Source organism: Apium graveolens, chromosome 5, assembly GCF_009905375.1.
Source record: "Apium graveolens cultivar Ventura chromosome 5, ASM990537v1, whole genome shotgun sequence".
NCBI classification, from domain to species: Eukaryota; Viridiplantae; Streptophyta; class Magnoliopsida; order Apiales; family Apiaceae; genus Apium; species Apium graveolens.
This window is the reverse complement of record NC_133651.1, coordinates 278,403,551-278,419,784: the sequence shown is the minus strand read 5'-3', so window position 1 is coordinate 278,419,784 and position 16,234 is coordinate 278,403,551. Positions and strand designations below refer to the sequence as shown.

Below are 16,234 nucleotides of genomic sequence, written 5' to 3'. Positions count from 1 at the left end.
AATGTGAATAGCATGCTAAAATTGGACTCTGGTACTTATACAACACACTACTACTTCTTTTGATAAAGCATGCTAGTCAGTGATATCCAGTTATCTCTGATTTTCATTATATAATGTTGATGACATGATTACAGTATTGATCATATTATTGTTACATTACTATTTTAATTCCGTTATTCATATGTTGGTACTGTTGAGCGATTATGCTCACCCTTGCAAACTATTATGTATATATCGCAGATGCCTAGAAGACCAGTTAGACATACCCGTATTTCCGCCCCTTCAGGACCCGGCTCCTCTGAGGTAGTTTGTATCAGACCATGAGGTCTGATGAGTTGCTAAATAAAGTTAGAGTGTGTTAGATGTTGAATAAATGGTTTTCAATAATGTGAACCTGAATCATACTTGAACCTGGATCGGATCTTGGTTTTGGGGTCAAGTTAGCATATTTTAATAATAGTCTTGTTATTTATATTTTTGAAGTTGTGTTTGGTGACATCAACTCCTGACCCCGGGGTTGAGGTCGTCACACACGGCTTATGTATTTGTATTTCAGTATTCAGGACAAGTAATGATGTTTTATAATCAAGCCATGTATGAACTCAGTTAGTTATTTTGTTCCCCAGATATAAGTGGGAGACCCTATGGTATATATATCTAGCTGTTATTAAGAAATTGAGTTCCATATTATTGCATTGATAAAAACATGCTAGATAATAAATAACATGCTTACATATGAATAAATTAATCCAACTATAAAATAATTGCAACTATATTGACAAATTATCATTATCAGAACAATGTCACCCCGTAGAAGAGGAACCAGGGCACAGCCCGCAGAATCTGTTAACCAATAACGGAATGAACCTGACCATGTAGGGAATGAAGAAAGTGAAGAGGACCTAGACTATAATGAATATGATGAGGAAGAATATGTAGAAGAAGAGGCTGAGGATACCCATCAGGGAGGGAACCCCATGAATGAGTTTATGGAACTTTTAAGAGCAAATCCGAACCAACAAGCCATTCCACCACAACCGCATGCTTCCTAATAGACTGCAGCCACTGCCTTCAGGGCGTTCAAATCCCTCAAACCCCCAGAGTTTCTAGGATATGCCGACCCCCTTGAAGCACGGGCCTGGCTCAAAGAGATAGAAAAGACCTTCGAGATACTAGGTGTGGAGGAACGACACAAGACCATTTTCACTTCTTACATGCTGAAATGAGAAGCTAATTACTGGTGGGAGTCCAAACGAAACCTAGAGACTGATGTTGTGATTTCATGGGATAGATTTACCCGACTATTCTTAGACAAGTATTTCCCTAGGTTTATGGAAACCCAGATGGAGATTAAGTTTCTGGAGTTGAAATAAGATAAGATGACTGTGGCAGAGTATGAGGCCAAGTTTACTGAGCTATCATGATTTGTGCCTGAGTTTGTGAATACCGAAGAGAAGAAAGCGCGAAGGTTTCAGCTTGGTCTGAAACAATGGATTCAGAACCGAGTGGCAGTATTAGAGCTGACAGATTATGCCACCTTAGTGCAAAAAGCCTTGATTGTTAAAGCTGGCAGTGAACAAAGTATGAAGGAAAAGGAAAATAGGAAGAGGAAGATAGGAAGCCAAGGAGGAGGAAACGGGAACAGGAGCCTTCCAAGCAGGTTCGTCAGGGGAGTGGTGTCCCAACCTGCGCGAGGCCCCAAATTTAGAAAGACCGCAAGTGAGAGCTTTGGCCAGGGCGGCGGACAATCTAGGGCAACATTTCATAGCCAACCCCGTGCCCCAATACCGGAATGTCAAACATGTGAAAAAAGACACCTTGGAGTGTGTACCCAGGCGAGAGCCCCTCTGAAATATTACAGGTGTGACCAAATCGGACACCTTTCTAACAACTGCACCTGACCCAATGTGACGTGTTTCCAATGTGGGAAGGTAGGACACATGAGAAAGGATTGCCTGACATTGAAGCCCCCAACCTCAGGGATGAGCAGAGCTGCATCCAACCGACCCTCAGCTGCTAGGAACTTCAACATGACCGTTCAGGATGCTGTCCGAAACACTAACGTGATAGCAGGTACCCTTCTATTAAATTCCGAACATGTAAATGTCCTATTTGATTCTGGAGCAACCAAGTCATTTATATCTCGAGATTTTGCTAAAAGGTTAAAACTTAATGCCGTACCCTTACGTGAGTTATTACAAGTGGAAATAGCAAACAAAGAAATAATTCCTGTAAATCAAGTACACCCTAAATGTAAGTTAAAATTAGAAGGGAGAGTCTTCGAAGTTGACCTAATCCCATTTGCGTTAGGAGAATTTGATGTAATCTTAGAAATGGATTTGTTATCCAGTCTTGGAGCGCAAATAGATTGTGAGCGGAAGAGGGTAAAGATAAGAGTGCAAAATGGAAAGAAAGTAGTGTTTAGAGGTCAACGACAGGCCTAGAAATTTCTGACCATGCTACAGGCAAAAAGGTTGTTAAAGAAAGGTAAAGAGGCCTATTTAGCTTATGTGATGGATACGAAGAAGGAAGTTCCTAACATACAGGACATACCCATAGTAAATAAATTCGAGGATGTATTTCCAGAGAACTTACCTGGGTTGCCACCCGACAGAGAAATAGATTTCGCTATAGAATTAGCACCAGGAACGGCACCAGTGTTCAAGGCCCCATATAGGCTAGCCCCAGTTGAGATAAAGAAATTAGCTTCTGAGCTACAAGAATTATTAGATAATGGGATGATAAGACCCAGTGTGTCACCATGGGGAGCGTCGGTACTGTTCGTAAAGAAAAAGGACGGCAGTATGAGATTATGCATAGATTATCGAGAATTGAATAAGCTGACTATTAAGAATAGGTACCCTCTCCCTAGGATTGATGACCTATTCGACTAACTCAAGGGAGTTGTGCACTTTTCCAAAATGGATTTGAGGACATGATATCACTAGTTGAAAATCAAACCGGAGGATATACCAAAGACTGATTTTCGTACTAGGTATGGACACTATGAGTTCTTAGTCATGTCGTTTGGGCTAACCTATGCACCCGCAGCCTTTATGGATTTGATGTACAGAGTGTTCAAAACATACCTAGATATCTATGTGATAATTTTTATAGATGATATTTTAATCTACTCAAAGACAGAGCAAGAACATGCAGAACATTTAAGGATAGTCTTAGAATTCCTGAGGAATGATAAATTATATGCCAAGTTCTCAAAGTGCGAGTTTTGGTTAAGGGAAGTTCAGTTCTTAGGACATGTGGTGAGTAGTAAGGGAGTTTTAGTTGACCCCGCCAAGATAGAGGCGATGTCCAACTGGGAAAGACCGATACCCCAACAAAGGTTAGGAGTGTTGTAGGTTTAGCAAGATATTACCGGAGATTCCTGCAAGACTTTGCTAAGATAGACGGCCCACTGACTAGAATTACCCAGAAAACAGAAAAGTTTTTATGGACAGAGAAATGTGAAGAAAGCTTTCAGGAACTGAAAAGGAGACTGGTGTCAGCACCAGTGCTCGCTCTTCCGGATGAAAAGGGATAGTTTGTGATATACAGCGACGCATCACATAAAGGACTAGGATGTGTTCTTATGCAGCACGGAAAGGTTATCGCGTACGCCTCTCGGCAATTGAAGGAACATGAGATCAGATACACAATGCATGACCTAGAACTAGCAGCCATAATGTTTGCCCTGAAAATTTGGAGACACTACCTGTACGGTGAGAAATGCGAGATTTACACAGACTACAAGAGCCTCAAATATATTTTCACTCATAAAGAACTAAACATGAGACAGATGAGGATGTTAGAGTTGATTAAGGACTACAATTGTGAAATTTTGTATCACCCGGGTAAAGCTAACGTGGTGGCTGACGCCCTTAGTAGGAAGGAAAGACTCAAAATGATAATGACATCTGAGGAATTAATTAAAGAATTTTAGAAAATGGAAATTGACGTGAGAATGACCGGTAAAGGAACAACATGATTATTTGAGATTAAGTTAGTGGCGGAACTAACTGAAAAGATACGAGTATGTCAGGAAAAGAAGATGAGTGAAGAAAGAGGAACATTGACCGGTGAGGAAGTAAGATGCGAGAAGGACGAGCAAGGGATCATGAGGTATGCGTCCCGAATTTGGATTCCAAATGTGCAAGAGTTAAAGGACAAGCTGCTGCACGAAGGGCACAACTCCGGATATTCAATCCACCCAGGAAGTACGAAGATGTACCGTGACCTTAAGGAATATTATTGGTGGCCTAACATGAAGAGAGAAGTAGCAGAGTGGGTCAGCAAGTGCTTGACGTGCCAGAGAGTGAAGGCTAAAAATCAGCGACCTAGTGGCCTATTACGGCCCCTGGAAATTCCGGAATGGAAATGGGAGCATATAGCCATGGATTTTGTGATAGGCCTACCAAGAACAAAGACTAATCATGACGCTATATGGGTTATCATAGATAGACTGACCAAGTCCGCGCACTTCCTACCAATCAACGAAAGGTACACCGTAGACAAGTTGGTGGATATCTACTTAAAGGAAATTGTAGTGAGACACGGCGTTCCTGTTGCCATAGTGTCAGATCGAGACACAAGGTTTAATTCCTGATTTTGGAGAACCTTCCAGGAATGTGTAGGCACCAGACTAAACATGAGTACCGCTTTCCACCCCCAGACTGATGGACAAAGTGAAAGGACTATTCAGACCCTAGAAGATATGCTACGAGTGTATTCCATCGATTTTAAAGGAAATTGGAATGACCACTTACCCCTGATCGAATTTGCTTACAACAACAGCTATCATGCTAGCATAGGAATGCCTCCGTACGAAGCTCTTTACGGAAGGAGATGTTGCTCTCTCCTATGTTGGGATGAAGTTGGAGAACACAAGATAATAGGACCATAGTTAGTCCAACATACCAGGGAAATGGTGGGATTCATCAGGATAAGATTGGTAGCAGCTCAGGACAGACAAAAGAAGTACGCCGACCAGACCAGGAAGGATAGGGAATATGAAGTAATCCTCGGTCACCTAAGAAACTAAACTTTACTCATGCATATCATAACGTTCGCTTCGACGCTTAATAATTTACATTAGTCGCTCGAGTACCCTCGGCTCCACCATTTCTATAAAATTAACCGTTAAACATTTTAAGGCAACTCTTTTGCAAGGAATTTATTAATTGTCTAATCCAATTTATATAAATGTTTCGTGATTTGGTTAGTCTTTAGGGGCCTTAAACATGGTCTCAAAGTTACTCGAGTGGTAAGGGTCCGTTCACGAAATGTCGTTACTTAAAACGGTCGTTTCTCCTAAACCGTAAATCGGATTAAAGTGAACCACATATCAAAATGAAGATTACAACATAATCTAGCTAACCATGGCGGTGGTGAAGTTTTGACAGTGAAGTTCTCGGGCCTACTGTCTAACACAAAATGGTAATTAGAAATTCGGGTATTACGACGGCTATGTTTACATGATTCTCAAATTAAACTATACCAAATCAACCATCAATCAACAATAATCCAACATCCATTAACACCAAATAAACCCATTCATCTAAACACCATTATTATCCAAACAAACTAAACTTAAAACTAAGGGTTTAAGAATTTATACCTTCCTTGGAGTGTGGGTTGTTACTAACAAGCCTCCAGGAACCTTGATCTATGCTTAATCAACCTTAAGCTTTTATGAAAATCAAGAAAATTAAAGTAAGTTACTATTTACTACTATTAATCATCATCTTTGATGAATAAATTAGCTAAGAAAACCATGGAATCTTGATCTTAAACTCATGGTATAACTAAGTTATGAAATATAGGATCCAAAGAAATAAACCTTGTAATTTTCCATGACCTAGAGCTTGAGTTTTGATTTTTAATCTACCATTTCCTTGAAAAAGTTGAAGTGAAAGAATGGGGAGAAGAAGAAAAGAGGTTTTTCCTTGTTTCCTTGGTTTTTTGTGGTATTTATTGGCTTGGTTTAGCTTAACCTTAGTTAATCAAGGGTTAAAATACTTGGCCTATAATCAATCTTGCAAAATATCTACTTAACTTGCTTACATCATCTTGATGATCTATTTTCCATCCCACATGTCATTATCCTGTGGTTTGATGATGTCACCTTGTTTCTAATACAAGCTTGATTATTGGTCGTTTATTTGTTTTACGGTTCGCTTAACTCTCATTCTCGTTAATTGTTTGAGGGATCATATCAGGGATCTTATCACTTGGGTTTCCCCACACTATTAGAAATATGTCAACAGACATCGGTTTTAAGCCTATATAAAAAATAATTGAACCGATGTCTTCGTGGGTGTAGAGAAAGGTCCCCCTCTTTAACATCAGTTTTTAGCCTTTGTAAAAGACACCTTCACGCATCATTTTTGTACAGCAAACTTATGTACTTTACCTCAAAGAAGACGTCATTAGCTTTTTAATAGTGCTAAATTAAGAGATTATAAGCAATTTAAACATGTCATACACAATGCAATAATAGTTATTTACATCATTTATTTCATGCAAAACGATGTTTATAACAACAATTCACATCTCTACTTGGGCAGAATCGTTGTTAAAGACAATGACATACATCAGTTTATTATAACATCCATTGTATATGTTAATATTTTACAACGGTTTATTTTAGCCGACCGATGTCATAGATTGCAATAGACATCAGTGTTTAGACGTAGTCTATTTCCTTAACATTAGACTGTAATTTCTCTAACCGATGTTATTATATGTTACCTACATCAAATCTGGAACAAAAATATACATTGTAACCGCTGTTTTTTCTAATTATAGACATCAGTTTGCTTATTTTAAGTGATGTGTTATATTTAAAAATCCAACTAGCCAAATTACCGGTAACTAACCATATCAAAACTAATCAATTAATCAATCATAAACCAAAACTTGCCAACAATACCAACAATTTAAAGTTAACAAGCTCCGAAACAAAGACAAGCATTAAACAAAAGTTATAAAATTACAAACCTTCCATAATGGTCGTATATATTCAAATGATAGCATCGACCAATTCCTTACATACTTAATCTTCCATAACTAATCTAATTATAAAATTAATTTCCTGTGTATCTACATTCCATCCATAACTTGTCCACATCAACAAGCAAACATATTTAGACCAGGAAACAATTATGATTCATACTGCATCCGGTAGAAGACGAGTTACCTGAGTACAATAGCCATATTTTGTATTAATCAAATGCACCCCAAATAATAACGAGATTAATATTTAAGTATAAGCAAAAGATCAACAAAATATTACAACTCATAATTAGATACGAGGTTTGATGTCGATTCCTTGCTCCTTAATACGCTTAATCATCTCGCTCTCCAATGCGGGGACTTGATCCATAATGTAGACAACCTAACAAGACAACCTAACAAGAACAAAGAAAGTACAACAAATTAGTACAAAGAGTATACAATACAATAATAGAGATATATTTAAACATCTAAATTTGTATGTGGTAACTCACCTGGCCACCGGTGTCAGGATATCCCAAACATTCTCTTGAACAAAGTAACCATGAGGTGGGAGAATAACAACATTGAACATTGATAGGCCATGAGTAAATCAAGCCCAAACAAAGAAGCAAAATCCCAGAAAGAAACCACCCCAGACCCAAGGTGGGGCGATCCCAAGGCAACACTGATGGAGAAAGGACACCTGACCATACAGTCCATCCAAGCCGTCCACGCACTCACCAACCAAGAATGATCAAAGGCTAAGATGAAGAGGTACAAACCCCAAAACCCTAAATCTTGGGACCTATAAAAGGCCCAAAAAAGAGGGTTTTAGGGGTTGAACAATATTTGACTGCTACACACCTATACACACACCACTATACATATTTTGAATAGCTCCTTCTTCCCTCTTCTTCTTCTTCAAGAAACCCCATTTCTTATTCTCATACCGGAGTTGCCGCGGGAAACAACCCCCCCTCCGGTTCTGTTTTGCAGGGTCCCCTACCTAGCAGGCTAACCTCACTCTGGCTGCCACCGATCTTCTTGAACTTTCCGGCCAAATCCTTGAATTGTCGCGACATAGCGTGATGGAAAGGGTTAAGGAACGGAAGACCTGCACAAGGAGCAACGGTTTTAAAAAGAAGCATCAAGGCAAAGATATACATCAAGAAAAAGTACAAGGAAAAAACTACTAATGTAAAGCACTTACAGCCAACATTAAATAATGTTTGGTTATCTAAAAAGGTATCCCGGGTCCACTGGACACCAAGAGCCACCACAAAATCATACATCTTCACCAGGGCATCTCCATCGAGCCGCTCGGATGGGAACCTGTTATTTTTCAAAGCAGTTTTATACACATGCATAAACTCCAGGTCCCAGCCCCGGACGAAGATGAACTCCTGGTGTCAGCCCCAAAGCGAGTTCAACATAAAGACGGGTGCCTTTTTGGCATCTGGAGGGAACCCACAGCCATCTATGTTAAAGGTAAACTCAAAAAGGGGAGGCAGGGTGGACTTCTTAATCTTAAAAAGGTAGTGGAAAAGCTTGAACGTGGGAAGATACTTCTTTACATAGCAACAGGCAAGGAACCAAAAAACCCACTTAACAGAATTCGGGGCCAACTGGGTGAAGGGTATCCCGTAGACATCACGGCACAGAGACTTGGTAAATTGGTGAAGGTTGGGCCTCATGCTACGAAGATGCTCTAGAGGAATTGCTACCCAACCACCAACGGGGCGGTGATAAACCCTCTCGTGAGGCTCGGGCCACCTCCACTCCATACCATCCCCGAAGTGGAAAACGACCTTCATTAAATCATCTATCTGCTCGAAGGTATACTCGGAAAGGTCGGGATGACGGGGAGCTGGAACATATTCAGTCCCGGGAGCATTATAGAAAAGCTGATCCATACGGGCCCCATCATAAGGCTCTATGCCCCCGGGCCTATAAGCGGTAGTAAGGTCCCTAAAATAGTAATCATGGGGATGGCTATTCTCCCGGGTCTGAACAAAATAATGATCTATATCTACTCAGGACCCGTCTCTTCTACCCAAAGTATGTCCGGGGTTTAAAAGAAAAGTAGGCAACTCCTCAACTACAGGCTGGCGACGGGTAGGCATGCTATCAGGTTCTGGGGAAGAATCACTAGAAGAATTATCGGGCAATCCGAAGTGGGGACGGTCAGGCCTATGCTTAAGGTTAGCTAATTGTTTCACTCAACCCCTCCTAACCATATAACTCCGGAGTCTATGCCAATTCGGGAAGAAAAAAGAAAAAAAGAAAGAAACACAGAAGGCTATTCAGAAACAGTTAACATTAGAATCAAAACACCAAAATACACTATACAACCTGTGCATACGCATATACACAAACATTAACATGCAAACACAAACCCAGTTCTCTATAACATTAATCGCCTTTATGAAAAACAGATTCAAAACTCTAAACAATGGACAAAATCGATTCCACATTCAAACCTCCAAAATTCGAAACAACAAAATTAAACTAATTCGGATGATTGGACACGCATGCATTCAAAGAACTCAGACTTCAAGTATTCGTCAAACAATCACGAGAAAGCAAAGAACGAAGAAAAAGTTCGAAAACTTACAAGAAAACAGGAGAAATAGGACGGCTTCAAAGAGGAAAGCTCCCAAATTTGCCGAAGAAAAGTTGAAGAGAGTGTTTGGTGTTTGTAATGGCGTAAAGAAAAACGAAATGGCACGGCAGGAGTATTTATAGGCACGAGCGGAGTAATAACCCACTCAACTGCCACACGATCGTGTCCGTCGGAGTAAGACACGTGGCGCAATCCTGGGCATCCATAAAGTAACCACCGCAGTTAATTATTACACCACTGTAATTATTTAACAGGCGCGGCTTTTGAGGAGAAAAAGGGGGGGAAACTGTAACGTTTCATACACATACATATATGTATACATATATTCATACAGGAAGCTCAACCGCCGCCTGACACTCCGAGAAAGGTGCCAAAGTTCTACGCACCTGTTGCATCTGCACCCAGGCCTACCCAAACACAACCCTGGGGAGTTGTACCTAATAACACCTTGGGGTTAGGGGCCACAAATCAAAGAAAAAATGAAAAAAATTTCCAAGTGACAAGACAGAAGGGCCTATCCAAACACAAACCTGGGGACTTGTACCTAACAACACCCCGGGGTTAGGGGCCACAAATCAAAGAAAAAATGAATTTTTTTCTAAGTGACAAGACAGAAGGGCCTACCCAAACACAACCCCGGGGACTTGTACCTAACAACACCCCGGGGTTAGGGGCCACAAATCAAAGAAAAAATGAAATTTTTTTCCAAGTGACAAGACAGAAGGGCCTACCCAAGCACAACCCCGGGGACTTGTACCTAACAGCACCCCGGGGCTAGGGATCACAAATCAAAGGAAAATGCAAGATCTTTTCTGAATCACGCAGCTCATAACACCCGCCCCGAAAGAAAAGACTAATCCCTCATCCGGGAAAACCCGCATAAGGGAGTGGGAGGCAAATGATAGGCCATGAGTAAATCAAACCCAAACAAAGAAGTAAAAGCCCAGAAAGAAACCACCCCAGACCCAAGGTGGGGCGGTCCCCGGTGCCACGTGGCACAGGACAAAAGAGTCAATTGTCTCATGTTACCCAAAATGGAACAATTACATCTCAACCGTCCATATGTAAAGATCCCAAGGCAACACTGATGGAGAAAGGACACCTGACCACGCAGTCCATCCAAGCCGTCCACGCACTCACCAACCAAGAATGATCAAAGGCTAAGATGAAGAGGTACAAACCCCACAACCCTAAATCTTGGGACCTATAAAAGGCCCCAAAAAGAGGGTTTTAGGAGTTGAAAAATATTTGACTTCTACACACCTTTACACACAGCACTATACATATTTTGAATAACTCCTTCTTCCCTCTTCTTCTTCTTCTTCAAGAAACCCCATTTCTTATTCTCACACCGGAGTTGCCGCGGAAAGCAACCCCCTCCGGTTCTGTTTTGCAGGGTCCCCTACCTAGCAGGCTAACCTCACTCTGGCTGCCACGTAGACTGGGCTCTAGCATACGTGAGAAATGAGAAGATCCGGGAAGAAACAGAATTATCAAACATCATTGGGATTTTGCCCAAAAATGTCTCAAGAGTGGATGCATTAGAGGCTTCAAGAAGGTCCAGAAGCATACGAAACATCTCAGTAACACGCTCAGCAGTATCACCCCAACCCCTCTCGAAACCGATCTCTTGGATCTTGTGGTCAAACTCAGAGTATGGTGTGTCTGCTGGGAGTGTAGATAGATAATCCCCTGCTTTCCTCAGCATAGATTGAAGACCATTCACAGTTTGAAATCTGTTGTTCAGAATCAGAGTCAGGGCAATAAAAACTAGAAATTTAATTATTGAAAAGTTAATTTTTATATCTAATAGGATCCTTAAGATTAAAGTTATATTTCCACATATGTACCTTGCCATTGTAGTGGTGGAGAAGGAGAAATTCAAGGAGTGGGTGCATACTGTCCTTTCCATGAAACATCTTTGTAAAAAGATGTCTGTTAAGGAACTCAACTTCATTCCCAATAGACTTGGTAAGAGTTGGACGAGGGAAATAAGCGGTAAACGGTGCAAAATCCAGCTCAAGGACAACGTTCTCATTGCTTCCCAAATTTTTTAAAGTATTAATCACACACATTAGTAACTCAGATACAAATTAGTAACCAATATGAACAAAAGCAACCAGTGACTAGGGAATTAAATATACCATCCATTGACGAGCTCCTCTTTGAATTGAAGATATTCAGGTACACACAGTTCCTTGACGACAAGGTGATGTGTGTTCACTCGTACATATTCCCACACACCACGCCTAAGACGAATAGCAAGTGCTACCCAAGGAGCAGAAACTATGGCTTCCTATAGACAGATACAACAATACTAGTCAGTATTACTAAACATAACACATACATGTCTCTAACTGCGTGTTACAAGATTAATAGATTCTAACAAAATATTTCACAATACTAATTGATCTATAACTTGGCAAAAAGAAAAATTCTGGTTGTTTCATCCTATACATTAGACCAGGACAATCTTGGGTTGTCTCATCCGATATATTAGACCAGTAAACAATTCGGTTTCATACTGCAAACACATAAACACAATTAGCACTAAAAAGCAGCATCTATTTATAATTTCCATGGTTAAGAAAGCCAGACAACATCTTAGACTTACACTTGAAAAGGCACCATGGGAATATGCTAAACCTTCAAGTCTGATGGGAAATTTCACATCAGAAGAACCAATAATGTTTTGTATCTTAAATTCCTGGCATATCAATGGAACATTATATTAAAAGCCATTAAGATAACAATAAGTTTCTAAAATGGATACTGTAACTGTCCAAGAGAAGGGATACCTTGAATTTGGAAGAAAATCCAAGTTTTTGACTAATTCGTGCATACTGGACATCAAATATAAATGTTATATGAACATCTCGCAAGTATTTATTTACTAAGTTGGCCAATCCAGTAGCATTTATACAAAGTCGGAGGAGACTACAACATCCTCTGTGTAACCAAGTATTCCTTTCAGCTTACCACCGGCTTCTTCCCTGTAAAAAAATTGAAAAGAAGACTGAGAGCAGGTATTGAGAAAATCTAACAGGTGAACTACAATTCTCTTTATGTATATGTTTCATCTATATATTTTGATTAGCCCTGTATTTCAGCTGCACTCTGCAGAATAAAAAATTTCACAAATATTGAAACTGAACAGACAGAGTGATGCTTACTTGATAGCAACCTTGATTTCATCGTATGTAGCTGCCTTTTCAAGCCTAGCAGTGAGGTCAACCACTGAGACATCAGCAGTGGGAACACGGAACGCCATTCCAGATAACTTCCCATTTAGAGAGGGAAGAACTTTTCCTACGGCCTTTAAGAATAAAATTGCCATGTTTGATACGTTAAAAAAGCATAAGACCTTTTACTTTGTTATGGTAAATGCTAATACCTAATAGTATTTAACTATTTATTAAAGGTCTTTTAAATCTCATAAATACCAGAGTGCTACATAACAGACTTTGCTCACATGACATACCGTGCTTGCTTAAGTAAAATAGAAACTCGAACCATTTACCTCCCATGAAGGGATTGGGGATTCACCGTAGACCAAAATATATTTAGATATCATGACGATTCAGCACTCAGTAGGTTTTTCAATTCAAATATAGGAAAAAACATGGGGAATATATTAACCTTTGCCAAAGGAGCCATGCAGTTTGTAGTACAGCTAGCATTGGAGACAATGTCGATATCTGGTTTGTAATCCTTCTCATGGCTGTATCATCAGATCAAGCATCTTTAATTAACAGGAGCTTTGGCCTTGGCCACCCAAATCATGATATTTGAACATGTAACATATGGAAAAAGACTATTCAAGTTCAAGAGCAATTAACTGTACTTGCATCTTTATAAACATTTATGCACACCCCAATAAAGAAGATAATAAATCCAACAAATAATCTTTAACAGAGAAAAGAGTATAGATTACTCACCCTAGTTAAGAAGTAGTGCTGTCAAATCCACCAAGTAACGTGATAAATACACACAAGAACCAAAAAATGAAAATATTTTTCAAATTAAATTGGAAATATACTTACAGATTAAAGGTTGATGCTTCTAAAACAAGGCTTAATTCGAGTTGTATAACACTTCCCCATGTTTGTTCAATTTTTTTAAAAATCAATTATAGACAACGGTCATGTTCAAAATTGATGGGGGAAAATATGTTTAACATCGGTTTTAGACAAACCGATTTTAAAAACCCTTTGAACATCGGTTTTTTTCGAATCGCTCTGAAAAAAGTGATGCCTATTCCTATTTTTCTTGTAGTGCTAAGCTTTTCTTAATATCTTATATTTCTTTAATGATCCTCTGTTATAATTCTTGAATTGAATTCCTTTTAATCTGCTTACCTTAAACTTAATTTCTTTGGTATCTGGTGGATTTTCAGGAAAAATCAAAGTGTTCGAATTCGAATTCCGACGACTTTTACATACACTCATTTACTTTATGGAATACTAATACGATATCAGAATTTCCATAACACTACTCCTATACAGTGTGGTCTGATAATTTTACTTAATCAGCACAATCAGCAAAAAGTTACTATTAATCAGGGTTTCAAAAATTCCAAATATTGGGGTTATTACAATGGTTGGAAATCATGTTGAACATGAATATTGTATATCATCCATAAATGAACGGGCACCAGGCAGGACAGAGCTAAAGAATGGATTTTGACTAGACGTCGATAACTCGAGATATTCAATTATTTTGAGAGTATGATAAAGTACGTAGATGTAGAAGAAAACTCTCTAACAATAAGGCATGAAGAAAGGAATATGTGTTATATGTGACTGAAAGTCAAGGAAGAGCATCATAAGATAAGTGAATTATTACAATCATTAGATTTTTCAAGATGAAAGTGAGAGTCTTACAATAAATTTTGTACGGGGACTTCCTCAAATCAAAATGAATTATAATGCGAGTAACCTAGGGCAAATAGTGGCATGAATAGTAGATAAAGTACTTAAGCAAGCAACCTAGCTTTGAAAATTCTCCAAGCTAGCAAGATATGATAAGATTTGCATATCCTAGGATTATATACACAAAGATTATATCACTTATTCAAGAAGCATGCCAAGAAACCAACAAATATTTCCCTCTTCTCTCTCCTAAAGCTCTCATTTTGCCATTACGAGAAAAGGAAGAAATCAAATTCCAAACTCCAACTTCTAGCCATGGATAAATTCTCCAATTAATTACTAAGCTTCCTAAATATCAAACTAAGGTAAAATAATTTTTTCAAAGTATTTCATTAATGTTTGGATGGGTAAATTGATCCATTAAAGTGATGATGAATAGTGCCAAATAATAACACTTCTTGATTTTCATGGAAAGATTTAGGAACCTTAAGCACACCCAAGCCTCACCAAGCTTCATCCATCAAGAATAACACCTTCCAAACTTTCAAGAAAGGTATAAATTTTTACCCAAACTTTGTTTAAGGTTTAAGTGTCAAGGAAATCATGGATCTTAGTTGTAAACCTAGTTTTACGGGTGATATGCTGTTTCTTGATGATTAGTTAGTTAGTTATTAATGTTGATATTTTGACCTCAATAACTTGATGTTATGAAGAGGAGTAAGTGTTAAAATGATGATATGATGGTGGTTAGTTATTGATTAGTAGTTTAGAGCGAAAACAAAACTCGAATCGCGAGTGTAACGTTGATAAAACGAGCAAATCGTAACCATTAAGTTTCTGCTGAAAACAGAATTTAAAAACTGTGATTTATTGAAATTTAAGAATTGAAAATTATAGATTTTAGTGTAAGGATCGTTTAGGCGCTTAAATTGCTTGTTTCGATTTACGGTTCAAAAGTTAAGCCCGTTTTAGTGAAAACGATATACGCGATTAAAACTGCTACGAATTACGAACTTTGGAAATAAAAATGATCGACTTAAAAATATTCAAAAATTATGATATTTTTACAGAGAGTAATAAATGAAATTTATTAACTTCCATAAAAATTTCAAGTGAAAATATGGAGTTTTCAATTTTATAAAAATGTCGAAACCGAGATCGCGCGAGTAGAAATCCTTAAGTATCGCGAGTGGAGCCGAGGGACGAAATTTAAAAGTTATTAACGGACGTAAATGATTATGAAAAGAAAGAGAATTTAACAAGTACTCATACTTTTCGAAATAATGAGAGTAAATCGAGTCACGTAAATGAATAATAGGTATTGCATATTTACAAAGTGACGATAAATGCGAACGGAAACTAACGGAACGATAATTGTCCTTGATTTTAGATTTTCGGACGAACCCTAGAGCATCCCCCACCTCGAAACACCCAGGACAGTTTACGAACCCTGCTCCATATACTGTTGTGAAGATTGAGTTTTACTATTTTCGTATGAATGCCACGTTTTCCATGATAGTAAAATACGAGTTTTTACGTATCAATAATGATTGAGTTTACGATGAATATATCGTAGAATATTTTAACGCTATAGTAGAGCATGATGTATAAATTGTAAGAACGAAAGTCGGTTAGTTTTTATAAAGTATAAATTCGGGAATCATCCCGGAGATGTTTTGGACGATTAAAAGTCCGTAGCTATTTTATTTCAAGGGACTAGATGTCCTCTCGTGAAATATTAAAGTAC

At 38.7% G+C, this 16,234-nt stretch overlaps 1 protein-coding gene across 3 annotated transcripts; it reads right to left on the bottom strand.

The window, feature by feature from the left end:
* Window positions 1-6,877: 6,877 nt before the first annotated feature.
* Window positions 6,878-13,382, bottom strand: LOC141659073 (glyceraldehyde-3-phosphate dehydrogenase, cytosolic-like). Of its 3 annotated transcripts, none has more exons than XM_074465804.1 (8): window positions 13,256-13,382; window positions 12,790-12,932; window positions 12,415-12,609; window positions 12,231-12,323; window positions 11,467-11,912; window positions 7,506-11,352; window positions 7,292-7,406; window positions 6,878-7,195 (listed from the first exon to the last, which is right to left on the bottom strand). In XM_074465804.1, exons 1-3 carry the CDS (start codon window positions 13,271-13,273, stop codon window positions 12,534-12,536), a joined length of 237 nt encoding a protein of 78 aa, XP_074321905.1. In that variant the 5' UTR covers window positions 13,274-13,382; the 3' UTR covers window positions 6,878-7,195; window positions 7,292-7,406; window positions 7,506-11,352; window positions 11,467-11,912; window positions 12,231-12,323; window positions 12,415-12,533. The 3 variants fall into 3 exon arrangements, 2 of the variants coding, with proteins under 2 accessions (XP_074321905.1, XP_074321906.1); XM_074465805.1 differs by having other exon boundaries at window positions 7,506-8,107; window positions 11,761-11,912; XR_012549596.1 differs by lacking the exons at window positions 12,790-12,932; window positions 13,256-13,382 and having other exon boundaries at window positions 11,467-11,656; window positions 11,761-11,912; window positions 12,415-12,517.
* Window positions 13,383-16,234: the final 2,852 nt, after the last annotated feature.